Genomic DNA, 17,792 nt, shown 5'->3' on the forward strand with positions numbered 1-17,792 from the left:
TCATCAGTCAGTGGAGGCTAACACATTATACCGACCAAGAGAATTGGGAGTGGAATTCCAAACAAGCACAACACTTTGTGAGGAATAATCAGCCCCCCCCCCCCTATATCCCCATAACTGCAGTGAAGCCTCTTCGCAAATGTCCTCCCCTTTCTACACCTCTCAGCTCTGCGGAAGAGGTGGAAGTGTGGGTATAGGGGTAAGGACAGTTTTCGGTCTTCCTCTTACAGTTCCTTCCCTCTCAATCTTCTGTCAGAAAATCTAAGGTTTCTTCAGTTGGCTCCACTGTCTCCCTTACGTAGTCCACCTCTGCCCTCTGGTGGCCAGAATATGCTACCGCGGCCCGTTTCAAAGATAACTGGCCTCAAGTAGTGTGAACAGCTTTTGAACAGGTCTGCAACTTTGGAATTAACATTATCTGAGCATATCTGTCATTTTGTAGTACAACTTTCTGGAAATGTTAATAAGTGAAATAGTGTTTGATATATAATAGGAAATTAATAACTCTTAGCTTCCTTTTTTGGCTGCAAAAAACTTTATTGTTAACATTTGGTCCAAAGTATGGGAAACAACTTCAAAGTATAAAAGGACACTTAGTGGCTTCAGGGAGAGGCTCAAGAAGAAGCCAGAACCAGGGAGTTGCAGAGGGCCCCCCTCAAAGCCCTCTGTGCTCCAAAGGCTCCTAGTCGTGCTCAAGGGTGAGCCTTTCAAAGAGATACTGGCCCAGCCCAGCCTGGGGGCCGGCCAGCCTGCAGAGGTTGGTCAGGTGGTCGCCCATCTTCTTGATGATTTTCACCTCCTCATCCAGGAAGTGGTTCTCCAGGAAGTCACAGAGATGAGGATCTTTGCAGGTAGAAGCCAGGGCATGCAGATCCAGAAGGGCTTGGTTCAGGTTCTTCTCTACGGCCATGGCGGCTTCCATGGCGTCCTGAGTTTCACCCCACTCATCTTGGGAAGGCTTCTGCACGCGCTGGAAGAGGGCCTCGCCACCGCGCTGGGTTTGCATATTCAAGAGACGTTCAGCGCCCTCCTGCTTCTTCCTGGCCAGCTCATGGAAGAAGTGGCTCACACCCTCCAGAGCCACATTGAAGCGGTTGAAATAGAAGCCCAGAGAGAGGTAGGTGTAGGAGGCCTGCAGATGCAGGGTGACCAGGTGGTTGACAGCAGCCTCCACCTCCGGGGAATAATTCTGACGAATTTGGGAGCTCATGGTTGCTCAGCAGTGAGAAGTTAAGCTCAAAATACAGTGTTGGCTGGTCTGGAGGCCGAGGATGGCTGAAGGAGCTCCGAGGTGGGGCCTGGAAAAGAGGTTGGAGGGTGGTCTGAGGCTGCAAGAAGGGGTGTCCCTGGGTCTGTTCTGTCCAGACACTGTTGAAGCAGGAGACAGATCCAGGGGACTCCCAAGGGCACTGCTAGCTACCTTCCTTTAAGAACCTTTCTTGGGAATAGGGCAAAGGAAACTCTCAGAGTTTTATCTACTATCAGGCTGGGTGGTTCTGGAACACAACCGCAGACCTGTTAGTGGAAGAAAGGGCTGGTAAGGCAGCTCCCCATCTCTAGATGGTACTGGGAAAGTTCTAAGCAGAGATGGGTAGTAATGACAACAGCATTTACAGACCACTTGGTCGGTGTCAGGTACACCTCTTTATTCTCCTGACAGCACAGCTGAGGTCGGCGCCTAGTTCCAGAATATCGGCCTGTGGAGTAGATTGGTCAGCTGGGGCAAAACTAAGTCCCCAGGTGGGGTTGGAGGGATCAGAGAGGCAGGGAGAAGCCTGATAGGGCATGATGAAGACAGCAGACTAAAAAGGGATAATATCAACCTCTTTTAGTTAAAAAAACAAAGCATTAAAACCTTAATGTCCAATAGAAACCTTAATGTCCATTGGTTTAGCCAATGTAAACTGGACTGCAAAAGCTCTCTTTTGGATATGATTTCCATCTACTGGGTTCTAATTCATATGATATGTTAAATGAGTAAAGAACGTAAGATTTCAATTTTTTTTCTTTTTTTTTTACAGGGACAGAGAGAGAGTCAGAGAGAGGGACAGATAGGGACAGACAGACAGGAACGGAGAGAGATGAGAAGCATCAATCATCAGTTTTTCATTGTAACACCTTAGTTGTTCATTGATTGCTTTCTCATATGTGCCCTGACCGCCGACCTTCAGCAGACTGAGTAACCCCTTGCTCAAGTCAGCGACCTTGGGTTCAAGCTGGCGAGCTTTGCTCAAACCAGATGAACCCACGCTCAAGCTGGCGACCTCGGGGTCTCGAACCTGGGTCCTCTGCATCCCAGTCTGACGCTCTATCCACTGTGCCACCGCCTGGTCAGGCAGATTTCAATTTTTTAAAAAGCAAGTTTAAGCACATATTTACTGAATACTACTAATGCAAGGCACTTAGCCAAAGCCTTTCATACTAAAGTCTTGTGTGTATAAATGGAGAATGCCACATTAATGTTCTGTGGAGGGAAACAGGTTTTACTTTATATATTAGAATTCTTGCCTGACCAGGTGGTGGCACAGTGGATAGAGCATTGGACTGGGACACAGATGACCCAGGTTCAAGACCTGAGGTTGCCAGCTTGAGCACAGGCTCATCTGGCTTGAGTGCGGTCTTACCAGCTTGGGCGCAGGGTTCCTGGCTTGAGCCCAAAGGTCACTGGCTTAAAGCCCACAGTCGCTGGCTTGAGCAAGGGGTCACTTTCTCTGCTGGAGCCACCGGTCAAAGTACATATGAGAAAGCAATCACTGAACAACTAAGGAGCCACAACGAAGAATTGATGCTTCTCATCTCTCTCCCTTCCTGTCTGTCTGTCCCCCTGCCCCCACGCTCTCTCTCACACACACACAAAAAAAAAAAAAAAAAAAAAAAGAAAAAAAGAAAAAAAGAAAGAAAGATAAAGGAATTCTTCATTATCAAAGACCGGGCTATAACCTGGATTGGAATATTATTTTAGGCAATGATAGTCATGGTAATATTTTATAAATCCTTTTAAATAGAGGACCTTATCTCTAAGCCATTTTTCTAGTAGACTTACTGCTTCATACAGCTTAAAAGGTGGCTTTGACACATAACATGTATGTTATCAATTGATATACAAGTATTTACTGAAGTGCCTATGATGTGCCCAGCACAGTGCTAGGCACTATTAAAGTCCCAAAAGGCTGACTAGTCCCACTCTCATGGAGCTTACAATCTAGTTAAAGAGCCACAGAAACTGACAAAACATTTAAGTGCTTAACTGAGCGGCAGAGACAAGGGCAGAGGAGTTGAGGGAAAGTAGGGTGGAGCAGGTACTGAAGTCAAGAAAGGCTGGAAGAAAGAGGACTCAAGTTCTTAAAGAATGCATGGGGCCAACCTTGGCAGGAAAAGGCAAACTAGCAGACATGGGTATGGAGTGAAAGAAGACAATGGCCCATTGGGGCGGCACGCACACTGAATTGTGCGGAGCGACCAAGCAGGAAATGCAGACTGTGGTCAACTCTAGTGGGTGCTAAGACTTAGCTGAATAATCTAGTTTTTTATTATTTTTATTTACTTATTTATTTTTTAACACAAAAAATACATTTATTATTTTTTTAATAAATATTTGTTTTAATGGGGTGACATCAATAAATCAGGGTGCATATATTCAAAGAAAACATGTCCAAGTTATCTTGTCATTCAATTCTGTTGCATACCCATCACCCAAAGAGAGATTGTCCTCCGTCACCCTCCATCTAGCTTCCCCCGTACCCCTCCCCCTCCTCCTCCTCCTCTCCCTCCTTCCCTCCCCCCGCCCCCCGTAACCACCACACTCTTGTCCATGTCTCTTAGTCTCGTCTTTATGTTCCACCAATGTATAGAATCCTGCAGTTCCTGTTTTTTTCTGGTTTACTTATCTCACTCCGTACAATGTCATCAAGATCCCACCATTTTGTTGTAAGTGATCCGATGTCATCATCTCTTATGGCTGAATAGTATACCATGGTGTATATGTGCCACATCTTCTTTATCCAGTCCTCTATTTTTTTTACAGTGATTAAAGCCTTTAAGCAAACTCTTGGCCAATACAGCAAGAATCCATAAAAGAGTAGTGTCCTTAACATGTTCACCAAGTCCAAGTTGGCCCCAATACCATGCCAAATCCCTGAAAAATGCAACCCAACCCCAGTTCAGTCTGTTAGGAGCTGTCACAAGGAGCAGGAGTCCAGGAAAAGTCCACATCCAGGAAAAGTCCACATGGCACTGGAATTGTTGTCACAATTCTATACTTTGCAGCTCACGTCCAAGTTCCAATGACCGCTGCTTCTAGCTGGTAATGATTCAGGTAGACTGGAAAAGCCATCTGCAGCATGTGTGGAGATGGAGTTTCTGTTCTCCTCTGCCTGGAGAGATGAGACCAGGTTGCTTTTCCCTGGAGCTCTGTGACTGTGGCTTGGTAAAGAGAACCTTGGGATACACTAAGCTGGGTGGCAAAGGTAGATTCATAATGAAAGTTGGCAAAAGGGGGAAAGAGAGCTCTAAATTAGGAGTAGGTCCCAGCCTGAAATATGAGTGGGGCATTGAGGTAGGAGGAATAAAGGAAACACTATATATTAAACAAAGCAGCAGAAAATAGGACTATCAACACCCACAACAGAGATCTTCGAGGGAAGAATAAAAAACCTGACCATTCAGGCAAGACATAGTTAAGTGGCCCTTGTGCAAATGAGATCAGTTTACCTGCTTCTTGGAAGAAATACCCTAGGCTCGTCCACAATGTCATAGATGGGGCTGACGGCCCTGGGCACCTTCAGCCTTCAGTGGTAAACCCCAGCATTCTGGGCAAGGTTAGGTCATAGGTGGCTGGAGCAGGGCTGGAAGAGACTGAACCCTCCCTTAGAGGAGCGAGGGGGAAGCCTACTTTCCAGTGTCCCTGTTTCCTCACAGCAGAGGCATGTAAGTCTGGCAGGCTTTAGCTCAATGACCTTCCTTTCCACTATTGAAGCAGGACCCAGATGGCATCCTATGAGACCCCTTTGGGGCATTGGAGCCTTTAAGGGCGTATCCTAAAAGCTGGTAGTTCCCCTGATCTCTACTGGGCTTTTTCTGCCTCTAGGTATCTTAAAAGCCATGCTCAGAAGATCTCACTGAGGAGTTTAATGAGGATCCCCATCCGCCTATATAAATCTTTTCCATATATCTCGAGCTATTTTGAAAAAGACAAAACAGTGTTATTAGCTGGATCAAATAAAGAAGGTAGTAGTTTGCAGGCGAAAAAGATTTGGCGTCTCCTGTTCATCAGCATTCAAAAGAAAATTTAAAAAAATTTTAAGTAAAAAGCATGATATGGTAGCCTCGTAGGAGTTCCAGGATATGACTACCCCCTTTAAAAATTTTTTTTAAATTGACCTTAAAATATTTGCTGGGTACACTTTAATAATACCTTAACTTTAAAGATTGTAAGAATGACAAAATACAGTAAATGCTTTTGATCCATATAGTCTTTTATTTTTTAAAGCATTTGAGAACCACCACAGACAAATGGGTGCAAGAAATATTACCATGCAAAAGATCTAACATTATGTGCAAAACATTTCAGGAGGAAGGGAAGGGAAGGAATTAGAAATTGAGTCAGTGATCCTGACACAAGGTGATGAAAGCGATTAAGGTGCTGACAATGACATAGAACCACAGGACTAGCCATAAGACACTGTTTTCCTCTCCTAAGTATTAAAAGTTTTAAATATGTGTAGTACCTTTAATTCAAATTGTACTAGTTTGTTAAAAGAAAAAATATCTAAAATAAGCTTTCAAAAACATCCACTTAGCCTGACCAGGAGGTGGCGCAGTGGATAGAGCGTCAGACTGGGATGCAGAGGACCGAGGTTCGAGACCCCGAGGTCGCCAACTTGAGCACGGGCTCATCTGGTTTGAGCAAAAGCCCACCAGCTTGAACCCAAGGTCGCTGGCTCCAGCAAGGGGTTACTCGGTCTGCTGAAGGCCCGCGGTCAAGGCACATATGAGAAAGCAATCAATGAACAACTAAGGTGTTGCAACGCACAACGAAAAACTAATGATTTATGCTTCTCAACTCTTTCTGTTCCTGCCTGTCTGTCCTTGTCTATCCCTTTCTCTGACTCACTCTCTGTCTCTGTAAAAAATAAATAAATAAATAAAATTAAAAAAAAAATCCACTTAAACATCTCCTGGAGTTTGTGTGTTTATGCGTGTGCGCGCGCATGCGCGATTGTTGTTCTGTTCAAAAAGTTGAAGCTGTACTTTTTTGATTAATGTTTATTTACATTTCAATTAAGTAACTACAGAAAAATAACTGAATTGCAGTGGGTTTCTGAAATAGCCACAAAGTTAACCTGAAGAGGCAAAAAAAAAAAAAAACCCAAACCTATACTATAGCACTAGCAGGTATTGTGTGTATCTTCTAAAAAATGAAACTGACACTTATCTGACTTATTAGGAATAGATACTAGGGGTGTAAAGGATATTGAGAATACCTTCTCTATAGGAGAAAAACTAATATAAATCTGATTATCAATTTATATAGCTTTAAATAATTCAAAGTCAACTCTGCTCTAGCTGACTTCTCCGAAGCACACACACAAAAGAATAAAGGCCATTTATGAAGTAATTTTAGTGAAGGCAAATGTATTGTGCCATCCTAATTACATGGTCCAGACTGGATTACAGGGGCGGAGATGAACGGTGTGAATAATCCACACAGGGGATGATCCAAACACTCTCACGTAGCCATCTTGCTCCAAACTTTCCTCTGACTGTGCCTGGAAGTTGAGGGGTACACTGGGTTATATGTTCTCTCCCATGATCCTGATGTAACCTGCCTCCCAGATGGTATCATGACTCCTCTTTAACGCACTTTATTTCCCTGTACCTCAGCTCCCTATTAATAATAAGCCTGAAGCACCACAAGACATTTTAATAGGTTAGCTGGCTCCTTTTAATTCTTTGGGCACAGACAAATGTACCTCTATTAAATACTTAGTCAACTGGCGGGGCAGTCAAGAGAATAACTAAGAAGGTTCTAAAGTTACTAAATAAGCAGAAAAGAGTTAACAGCTCCAGTAAGAAAAAATGATGTTTTTTTTTACAGTGATGGGGAGTATTCAGGTGGCCAGCAGTCAAGAGAATAACTAAGAAGGTTCTAAAGTTACTCAATAAGCAGAAAAGAGTTAACAGCTCTAGTAAGAAAACATGATGTTTTTTTTTACAGTGATAGGGAGTATTCAGGTGGCCAGCTGAAGAGAGAAGCGCTAGAGTCCAGCTAGATCAGTGGTTCTCAAAATGTGGACCCTGGATCACATCAGGATCAGCATCACCTGGGAACTTGTTAGAAATGCAAATTCTGTCCAAAACTGGCATCAGGAATGCCTACACAAGTGGCCAGGAACCATCTAAGCTTCTGCACACTTGAGATGGTCTCAGTGATGGTGATCGCTGGCCACTGTGGCAAAGATGCCTTCATCTTCGTTTCCAGCTTCATCAGGATTTCAGCCAGCCACTGGGCCCCGGTGACCTCTGTGTCCACCAGCTCCTGATAGATGATGAGGTCATCATCGGCAGTGACAAAATTTACTTACTTTGGTACACAAGTGGCAACAGCCACCAAGTGCCACAACTTTTCAAGGGCAATGCCTGGTTCACTGGCTGCTGCTGCTCTGCGAGAATCTGTCAAGCAGAGGGGCAATGCTGCTTTCTGCCAGCACCTCACTGCTGGGGACTGCTCGGCTGACCACCACACTGTAGTGGTCATGTCAATGGCCTGCCTGACGTCCACTTTTCCTTGATCCTCACTGCTGTGGAGCTTGAGGAGGATCTGTTTTAGAAGGTGGCTCCTGGACAGCACTTCCATGGTGTGAATTATGCCCAGATTCAGTGGCTGCAGGACGGCAGTACAGTTTGAGGGCAGCCTCACCTGGATCCTTTCCAAGCGTGGAAGCAAGTGAGAGAAGCACTTGTCTACCAGCAGGAGGATCGGCATTCCGCCCACTTCATCCTGGCATCCATTTGCATCGGGCACTCATTAAACAGACCCTCTGTCATCCATGCCCACTGGTTGGCTTGGGAATCACAAGGGAGGGAATGGATGTCTTAAAGCAGCGTGGGTTGGCCGCCCTACCAACAATCAATGGTCTCATTTTTCCATCCCTGAAGCCTTGCAACACATGAGTGCTGTCAACCACTGCTTTGCTTTCTTGCCCTCTACAATAGTCCCCTTTAGCAGCAAGCATGTGCTGGGGAAGAAACTGGAAAAACACTCCTGTCTCATCAGCATTCAAGATATCATCTGGGCTTTAGTCAGCAAACATTCTTTAATTTCCCCTGCATGCCACTCGTTAACCTTCTCTATTCCTAGGCCATTCATTAATCTGTCACTATCTTCTCTACAGACTGTTTTTAAAGCAATTCCTTGGCGATCCCTAAACCTGTTCAGCCAGCCCACACCTGCTTGAAAATTGTCATACCAAGCATGTGGGCCAAGTTTAGTGTTTTTTTCCAAATGACAGAAACAGGCACGAGAATGTTTTTGGCATGGATTTCTTGAAACCAAGCAAACACACAGCCTTATCAATGTCATCACAGAGTGATCCTCATCCTTTTCCCACTGGGGTCCCACCGAGTCCTCCCCCACCTTTCTTCAAATTTGGCACAATCCTTTAAGAATGTAGGCAAAGTAAAAGGAGTGATACCTAATTCTTTCTCCACATTGCTGTTCCTCCTGCCTGAGTCTACAGCTTTTACAACTTCCATTTTCTCCTCTAGGGGGAGCTGCCTGTGCTTCTTGTTTCTAGTGTACTATATCTGCAGAATGAGGGCTGGGCCACCACTACCAGGGCTGTGTCCGCTCCTTCTCGTGGTTTGTTCTGCCACAAGTGTGGAAAACAGAGAAAACAAAATGAAGTACCTATCAGGAACCAAAGATAATAAATTCCCCCTAAAAGATGGGTTCAGAATTTTTAAATCTTATTAGAAAATTATAATGTAAGGCCAAAGTTAAGAAAGGATTCATGCTACTGACTTTTCATAGGATTACTTTAGAATGTTTGAAATAAAATAGATCTTACAAATAATCTAGTTTACTTAACACTTTCTGAGCCTCTGTAAAAATAATAACAATGTCTGCTCCATCTACTATGAGAATAGATTGAAATAATATATGGTAAAATAGCTTTTCAAATAGCAATGTACTGTATACATTCAAAGAGTTATTATCTGGCTTGCCTTTTTTTTCCCCCCCCCCCCGAAGCTGGAAACCGGGAGAGACAGTCAGACAGACTCCTGCATGCGCCTGACCGGGATCCACCCGGCATGCCCACCAGGCGGCGTCGCTCTGTTGTGACCAGAGCCACTCTAGAGCCTGGGGCAGAGGCCAAGGAGCCATCCCCAGCGCCTGGGCCATCTTTGCTCCAATGGAGCCTCGGCTGCAGGAGGGGGAGAGACAGAGAGGAAGGAGAGGGGGAGAGGTGGAGAAGCAGATGGGTACTTCTCCTCTGTGCCCTGGCTGGGAATCAAACCCAGGACTTCTGCACGCCAGGCCAACGCTCTACCACTGAGCCAACCAGCCAGGGCTGGCTTGCTTTTATAAATATAGAAACTGAGGCGTAGGGAAGAGGCCTATCCAGGTTCAGACAGCTCAGATTTCTTGACTCAGGTTAGTGCTCTTTCTGCTACTCCCTTGTCCTGCCTGAAATTCCACCAATGAGATCGCCAAAGCTCCATCACCATTGGCTGGGAAGGATGTTCACTGAGGGAAGATGTTTCTGGTAGCCTTCCATTCACTTAGTGAATATTTACATGTGCCAAGAGGTAAGGGTACTTTGATGAACACCATAGTCAAGGCCTTTTGCTCTTATGAAATATATAATGTGATGGGGGGAGATAAACAATAAGTACACAGACAAATTTGAGTGTGATGTGTGCTACAAAGGAAATAAACAGGATCGAGCAGTAGCAGTTTGGGTTATTTCCTGCTTGGACCTTCTATCACGAGAACCCTCAAAGGACAAGAGAAGCTGCTGTGATCTTATTCCTGAGGAATGATTTCTACCAGCAGTTCCACACATCTGTCTATCGATTCATGGCATACCCTATGTGCTAAGCACTGTGCTTGATGCCAGCCATACAGAGACGAATGGAGCACAGTGCCCACCACTGAGGAGCTTGCTGGAAAAGAAGGGAAGACAAATACTAGAGTCTATGCAATACGGTAAGAGATGTTATAAAGTACTATGAATAGAACACAGAAGCAGATATCATCAACTGAATAGGGCATGCATTGAAAGTACACTTAAAGAGGAAATAATATTGATATTGGACCTAAAGATGCAAATAGGAATACATGAGAGAGAAGGAAATATGTGTAAAGGCAATGCAGTACTATAGAAAATGGCATGGTAAGAAAAAAAGATGTCTTTGGACACAGAAATCACAAAAAGACCTAATAAATATTTTAGTTTCATCTGGCAACAACAGGAGGTCCTTAGAGTTTGATTTTTTAAAATAACATAATCAGAGTTGCCTTTTAGAGAGTCCTTTGGTTGCAAAGTGGAGAACCTCATGGGTAAAAGTCGTTTCCTAAGAGGTGCCCTTAAATCTAAAGATACATGCAGGCTCTTCTAGTAGGTCACATACAATCTGGATATGTTAATTTGAGTCCACAGGAAGCTACCAAAGGATCTTAAACACGAAGCAAGGTGACTGCTGTGTGAAGAATAGAATTGAAGGTGTCAGAGAAAAGGCAGGGAGACTAGGTAGGAAGCTGCTGCTGTGCAGAGTCTAGATGTGGGATAATGGTGGGTTGGGTTAGAATAGTGTGGGTGGTAAGAAGTAGTCAGTTCGGGGCTATGTTTTTGCAGATCTTGCTGATGGGCTGAATGTGAGGTGCATGAGGAGTCAGGATAATTCCCAGATTTCTGGCTTGAGCACTGACTAGCCCAGTGGGTGGTGGTACCATTTACTGAGATGAAAACCAGTTGTTGAAGATTTACTTCATCAACAGCATTTGCTACTTTACACGCTTACATGTGGCACGGCTGGAATTCAGACCCAAGTAAGGCTCCCCATAAAGCCAGCATTCTTAATACTACAGAGTGCTATGTAGCTTGTTCTGGGAATTGCCAGTTTTGAGAAGAGACACGGAAAGAGAATGAAGCACAAGCCAAACTAAAGTCTTGGAGGTCAAGCTAAGAAGTTTGACTTGTGTTCTAAGTGAACAAGAAGACTCTGGATAGTTTTGAGCAGGGAGTGACCTAATCAGACTCCCAGTGCAAAAAAAATCAGTCTGGCTGTCGTGTGGAGAATAGACTGTAGAAGGACAGGAGTGCAGGTGGGAAGAAATTGCATCAGTCCAGGCAGGATAGGACAGTGACTCAGGGAAGGCTGATTACAGCGGTAGCTAGAGAAGAGTAGGCATTTTGGAAACACATCTGCAAGATAGTGAGGGTCCTGTCCGGACTTGTACAAATGTGGGACAATCTGTGACATCGGCGGGAAAGGACAATACAATCCTTGTCGGATTCCAGAACCTCTCCAGAGTCATTCCGTTCAGTTTGAATCACTCTAATACCATTACTGTGTGTGGGACGGTGGGAAGGACCGGTTGAGGGGAGATCACCGCGGAGAGGAGGGAGGCGTGGTGCGGCACCAAGAACCTTATGCTGAACGAGCAGTGACCGCCTGAGGATGGCTGGGGTCAGGTCTCGATCGCGGTGCTGAGACTCGGGCTCTCTCCAGGGCCCGACGTGGCTCTGAGGGGTGGAGCGGAGCCCTGCCCCTTCACGCTCTGAACAGCCGCTTCAGTTACCTGAATGCCCTATATCAAAAACCGGGAGCCGAGCGGCCAGGAAGAACCACCGCAGAAGGTCGCAGCTACCTTTTCTGCCCAGAACTTCAGGCCGGAAGCAGTCCGTCAGCGTTAGTAGTCCGCCTTTAATACTCTGAGCAGTTCCTATGAGCCCGCCCCTCGGCTGGGGCTGGACTATTGCGCTTGCGCAAGGGGTCGCACGCAGTCACGCTCCGCGGCCGCTTCCGGTGCGCCGCGAGGGCCGCCGGGACGGGTCTCCCAGGCGATTCGAGGTTACTGTTACTGCTGCTGCCACTGCTGCTACTACTGTTGCTGCTGCTGTCGCCGCTGCCGCCTCCACCGCCGAACCGGTGCCGCGGCGACGCCCGTGTTTCTGCTGTCTTCCTTGAGCTCCCCGGGGCTTGACCCCCGGGGCCCTCAGCGGGCGTCGGCAAAGTGCCTGCGGAGTGAACCTGTGCGCCGACAACCGCCCTCCAAGACCTTCTATCGCGACTCGGAGGAGCAGGAGCCAAAGGGCTGTCGCGACTCCGCGCCGTGTGTCGCCGGGCGGGGCCGCGGGGCCGGGGCTCCTCCAGCCCCCGGGATGCGCGCGCGAGCCCTCGCCTCCATTTTCTTGCCACTGTCACGACTGGAGCCGCCTCTCGCAGGCAGCGGGGAGCGCGAGTGCGCGGGCCAGCCGGCTCGTCGAGCCCCCGGGCCGGGTGCCTCCGGGAATGTGAGCCGCGTGGCTTGCACGCTCCTCGGGGTAAGTCCCGCCCTCGAGCGCCGCTCTGCACCGTGTCGTGACCAGCTGGGCGACCTCGACCTGGGTGCTCTGGCTTTCTGAGCTCTGTTGCCCTCTACAAAGTAGGAGCAGTGAGCGTTGGTCTCCTCCCGCATTAGGTATCGCATTGGGACAGCTGAGACCCAGAGAGGGAAAGGAACTAGCCCAGATTCAAACCGTGGTCTTTAGCTGAGCTGTCAAAGTCATCTCAGATTGGGAGGAGAATCTGATGGGACAGTGAAAGTGTCTCGCAAATACCAGATACTGCTCTTAACTCTGCTTTGCAGATGAGAGAACTGAGACTTAAAGTAAGTAGATTGCTCAAGGTCATAGAGCTTTGCAGGTGCTGTAATATGTGTAACTTAAATTAGAACCCTGATTTTCTGCCCTTCAGAGCCCTTGGTTTTAACCTTTATATCATTCTGCGTATTTTTTTGGCAATGCTGTACTGAGGCTTAGGATCTGAAAACATTCTTGGGCCTTGGCATAAAACGGAGTAGTCGAACAAAAACCCTGGTTAGTCTCTTCCTGACCCCACCCTGGTTTTGCAATGGTTTTGTTTCCTAACTCGTTTTGCTCTGGATGCTAAAACCCTACTGTATTCCGTTCTTTACAGATGCTCTCCTGCCATCACTGCTTTTTTCCTGCAAGGCTCTGAAGGGCTGAGAAATCAGTTATTAAGGGAAAAAAGCACAGTCCCCATATAGCCTTGATTTGAACTCTAACTTCCCTTACCCAGTGAAGGCACTGGGCTCTTACTTACCCAGCCAGATTGTAGGTTATGTTCTCCTAGAAATAACCTTGGGAATAGAATAATATGTTAAGGTGAAAAATTTTTTTTTGTCTGCATTTTCTAGGGGAGGGTTTTTAGCTGTCACAATATTCTCGAAGGGATTCTTGCCTCCCATAAAGTTAGGAGCCACTGATTTTAGCCTCTTTGTCTCACATCCAGGTCTCCTGACTCAACGGTCTGCTCCTTTTCTCGTTATACTCCATAAGATGCCTTATCATTTGTGTAGTGAGGTCTCAACGAGATGTGAGTGGGCTTTGTAATACATAGATCAGTCCTGTGTTTATTACAACAGCCCTCTTTCTCAGAATCCTAAATCCTCTTTAAAAAGTGACAGATTTTTAGGAGCCAAGCGTATTATTTTCATCTCATAAAATTCACGTGGTTTCTGGGAACCTTCCTCCAAGGCTTGAGTCTTGGTGGTAAAACTCCCAGCTTAGAATGTGGACACAACAAACTCATTCAGCTGTTGTATACCTTCCTTTTCCTAGGAAAAACTGTTAGTAGATTTTCTGTTTCTGAGCTGTAGCCACTAGTCATGTATGGATGGCTATTTAAATTAATTACAAGTAAACAAAAGTAATTCATTTTCTTAATTACATCAGCCGTATTTCAGGTGGTCATTAGCCATAAGTGGCTACTGTATTGGAGAGCATAAATTGAACATTTCTGCCATTGCAGAATGTTTATTGAACTGTGCTGGTTTAGAGGGTTGCCAGTGGAGATGGAGAGCACTGTAGTATAATGAGAGAAGGCTCAGAGAGTTGGATTTTTGAATAAAGAGTTTGTCATATAAGTCCCTATTTGCTGTGGTGGCCTTGGGCAGGGTGTTAAGCATCTCAGCCAAAGATTATTCATCTTTCATAATAAGCCCTTTTATTTAGCACTTAGCTATTCTCAAATAGAGTTATGCCTGTGATATCTTTGAGCCTTGTCACTATACATCTGTGATAAGGTGGGTGAGAATCTCTTTTTTTATACATGAGAAAATTGAACTTAAAGTAGCTAAAGGATCTGCCTAAAGTTACACAAGTTGGCATAGTGTCAAGAAATCTCTTGTATATAGGCACTTACTGCATGTTTGAATAATGACTGAATGAATTAATGAAGCAGTTTGCTTAAGGTGATGAAATATGAGCGAGGGGCCAGATTTCTGACTCCTGGCCAAGTATTCTTTTTTTTTTTTTTTACCTGTTACCATATAGAATTTTTGTAATGTGGGAGTAAAATTTTGAGCCAAAGAGTTATTATGAGTATCCCCTGAATGAATATAAGCAGAAGGGCTAAAGCTGGTGTTCTACATTTGTCTGGTTAAAGGAATCACCTGGAGCCCATGTTAAGCATGCGGATTTCCATTCAGAAGGCCTGAAGGGAAATCCTGAAATCTATGTCTAATAAGTACCTCTAGGTGCTTCTTAGGATCTGCTGAGTTTGGGAAATGACTCAACCTTGAGGCTCTGGCAGAGATAAGGGGTCATTTGCTGTTCTCTGTAGTGTGGATTCCTGAAACATTTGTGTTTGATTGTCTTCCAGCCATGGATGCATCATATGATGGTACTGAGGTAACTGTCGTGATGGAGGAAATTGAGGAATCTTATTGTTATACCTCCCCTGGGCCACCCAAGAAGAAGAAAAAGTATAAAATACATGGAGAAAAGGCCAAAAAACCCAGGTTAGTCCACATGTTTTGGTAGCTGGCACTTATAAACAGCTGCTTGGAGAGCTATGTTGAGGTCAGGCTGCGTCCAGATTCACTGAGAGTGCCATGTCTATTGAAGGCTCTGGCTGGGCAGGAGGATTCACGGCAGGTGGGGAGTGGTAAGTGGGGGACTGATGCCAGCAGTTGCCATTCCTGGTCAGATCTAGGTCACATTTCCAGGCTGTCAGAGGAAGTTGTACCACACAAAAGGTGGAAGCGGTGTACAGGTCCTCGAAAAACCTTTCATTATAACATTGATGGGATGCCATGGGGACTTAACTCTTGTTTATAGCAATGAGCCTGTGTTAAATTGGTTTCATTATATGTGTTTTTGCCACAATTCCAAGAACCTGTCAATGATGTTAAGGGAAGATTGTGCAAAAGAACTATGTTATTAATTACTACCATTGTTAGTATTTAAATATTTAAAATAGAGCATTAATAAAAATGTGGAATTATAAATAGTACCAAAGATAGCTATAAAAACTATCCAAATAATAGCACTCTATTCTTTCTCTTAACTGCAAAATTTCCAGACTTCTTACTGTGGTCTCCAGCATTGGGTCACTTTGATAGTTCTGCTTACTTCCCTCTCTCAGCCTTGTTGAAGTGCTGTTGACCAGTGAGATGACAAATCTTTGTGGAGGAGTAGAGAGTGTGAGTGGTAACCAGACTGTGTAATCAGCCCCAAGTAACCGTTGAGAGTGGAATGACGAGGCATCTGTACGTTTTTGCTCATATTGAGTGTGAAAGCCAGTCATTGCTGCAGAAAAAGTGGTCCGTGGAAGTAAAGCAGAAAAATTCTTTGCTTCCAGGTTTCTGAAGAGAGAAACCTCTGGTATATCATCTGGGGTGTTACTTAAATGTTTGTTTGCTCTGGTTCCTCTTTAGTTTTATGCTTTGCAATGAAAAGCTGAGTTTTGTTTCTACCTCTTCACTACCCAGTTTCTAACATTGTAGTACTTCCTGGTCAAACAAAAGAAAGCCTGCCCGAGTCCTTGCTTCCTCAGGTCAGCCTACCTCCTGTACTACTATGACATCTACCTGAAAGTGCAGCAGGAGCTCCCCCACCTCCCTCAGTCGGAGATCAACAAGAAGATCAGTGAGAGCTGGAGGCTTCTCAGTGTGGCTGAAAGGAGTTACTACTTGGAGAAAGCAAAACTCGAGAAAGAAGGTTTGGATCCTGTAAGTATTCAACTGATTTCCAACCGATTGCTCTGTTGGTTCAGTGGTGGAGGCGTTAGGGAGAGCAGCACCCCTCTTCTCCTGTTTTCTTTTCTTGGGAAAACTTTAAATTGAGTTATTTTTTTTTCTTGAGTCTGATATTGTCTGTTTTTAGTTTTGATTATACTCTGTATTCTTTTGTCCTCTTCGGTTGCAGCAGTGCACGAGGCTGACATTTTCTGAATTATCTGCAGTGAGCCTTAGATTCCTGTTCTGAATTTTAGTATATCTTGGAGCCCCTTTGTTCTTATAGGTAGTTAATATTTTCCTTTAATATACAATGTGTCAGTAAAGTCATGGTGCACTTTTGACTGATCATAGGAAAGCAACAAAAGACGATAGAAGTGTGAAATCTGCACCAAATAAAAGGAAAATTCTCCCAGTTTCATACCTATTCAGTGCAGTTCGATGTGGGCTCATGCACAGATTTTTTAGGGCTCCTTAGGTAGCTATCCCATATAGCCTCTACAGACTCATCACTGACTGATGGCCTACCAGAACGGGGTTTCTCCACCACACTGCCGGTTTCCTTCAACTGCTTATCCACCGAGTAATGTTATTCCTATGTGGTGGTGCTTAGTTATAAACGCGCCGATATTCACCTTGCACTTTGGTCACGGATTCGAATTTAGCGAGCCACAGAACACACTGAACTTTCCTCTGTACTGTCCACATCTCGACTGGCATGGCCATGGGATGCTTCGCTGTATACACGTTGTTATGTCATCATCTGCGTATGCGCACATGCTGCCACATCATCCTACAGAAACTGGGAAGGTTTTCCTTTTATTTGGTGCAGATTTCACATTTCCATAGTTTTTTGTTGCTTTCCTGTGACCAGTCAAAAGTGCACCATGACTTTACGGACACAATGTAGTAGCTAGTGTAGGGGTGGGCATTTCTCCTACATAGTGAGTGTTTGTTTTATAAATTGAATGTAATATTAATTTGTGTTGTACTGACTACTGACAGGTATAACATTGGCATTAGGCTCTATGTTTAGAGATAGATAGATACAGTTGCTTTGTATGATGTCATCTCTGGTGATTGTGAACTACTCTAGAAGCAGAAATGCAAGGTTAAAGCAGAAGGTGATGAGGACACTGAAGCTTTGATTGCACACATTAAAGAATAAGGAAGCATGTGGGTTTGTGTCCGTGGGAAAATAGTGTAACTCCACTTTTTCAATTGAAACAATTTTCTGTAACTTCTTTTCTAATAATGTAGAGTAAAGGTTCTCCAGGAATGCAACTGTGTTATAGCAGAACAGGTTGTCTTTTCCCTTAGTGGAGCCCATCTCCACTGCAATTCAAATATTTTGTCCTTATTGGCTTGGCATTCCTCTTCCAGGAACTGCTTTGGGTTACCTGTCCTTGTAGGGAGGCCACTGTGTATTCCCTCCTCCAGATAATTTGTTTATAAACTATGAGTCTGGGAAACAATCCCTGTGGGGGGAGAGGAGGCAAAGTCTAGAAGTACACGTACCCCTTTGGTTTCCCCATTATAAAGT

At 45.0% G+C, this 17,792-nt stretch overlaps 2 protein-coding genes and 1 pseudogene across 3 annotated transcripts in view; 1 reads left to right on the forward strand and 2 right to left on the reverse strand.

Annotated features, from left to right (window-relative positions):
- Positions 1–532: 532 nt before the first annotated feature.
- LOC136333602 (ferritin light chain pseudogene) lies at positions 533–11,953 on the reverse strand (annotated as a pseudogene).
- TIGD6 (tigger transposable element derived 6) lies at positions 7,249–9,835 on the reverse strand. The gene is given in 10 exon segments (XM_066276788.1): positions 7,249–7,460; positions 7,462–7,516; positions 7,519–7,983; positions 7,986–8,093; positions 8,096–8,146; positions 8,149–8,204; positions 8,206–8,317; positions 8,320–8,469; positions 8,472–8,799; positions 9,821–9,835. Coding segments are annotated over 10 exon segments (1,467 nt in total). The 3' UTR covers positions 7,249–7,333.
- A 79-nt stretch (positions 11,954–12,032) lies between the features above and the next one.
- Positions 12,033–17,792, forward strand: part of HMGXB3 (HMG-box containing 3) — a 54,891-nt gene continuing 49,131 nt past the window's right edge. Inside the window, exons 1-3 of one of the 2 annotated variants that reach the window (XM_066272990.1) lie at positions 12,033–12,551; positions 14,893–15,031; positions 16,069–16,243. In XM_066272990.1, the coding sequence (XP_066129087.1) occupies positions 14,895–15,031; positions 16,069–16,243 (312 nt within the window). In that variant the 5' untranslated portion in view covers positions 12,033–12,551; positions 14,893–14,894. The remainder of the gene's footprint in view (positions 12,552–14,892; positions 15,032–16,068; positions 16,244–17,792) is intronic. The other variant, XM_066272991.1, reaches the window with a different exon arrangement.

Source organism: Saccopteryx bilineata, chromosome 4 (genome assembly GCF_036850765.1).
Source record: "Saccopteryx bilineata isolate mSacBil1 chromosome 4, mSacBil1_pri_phased_curated, whole genome shotgun sequence".
Taxonomy (NCBI): Eukaryota; Metazoa; Chordata; class Mammalia; order Chiroptera; family Emballonuridae; genus Saccopteryx; species Saccopteryx bilineata.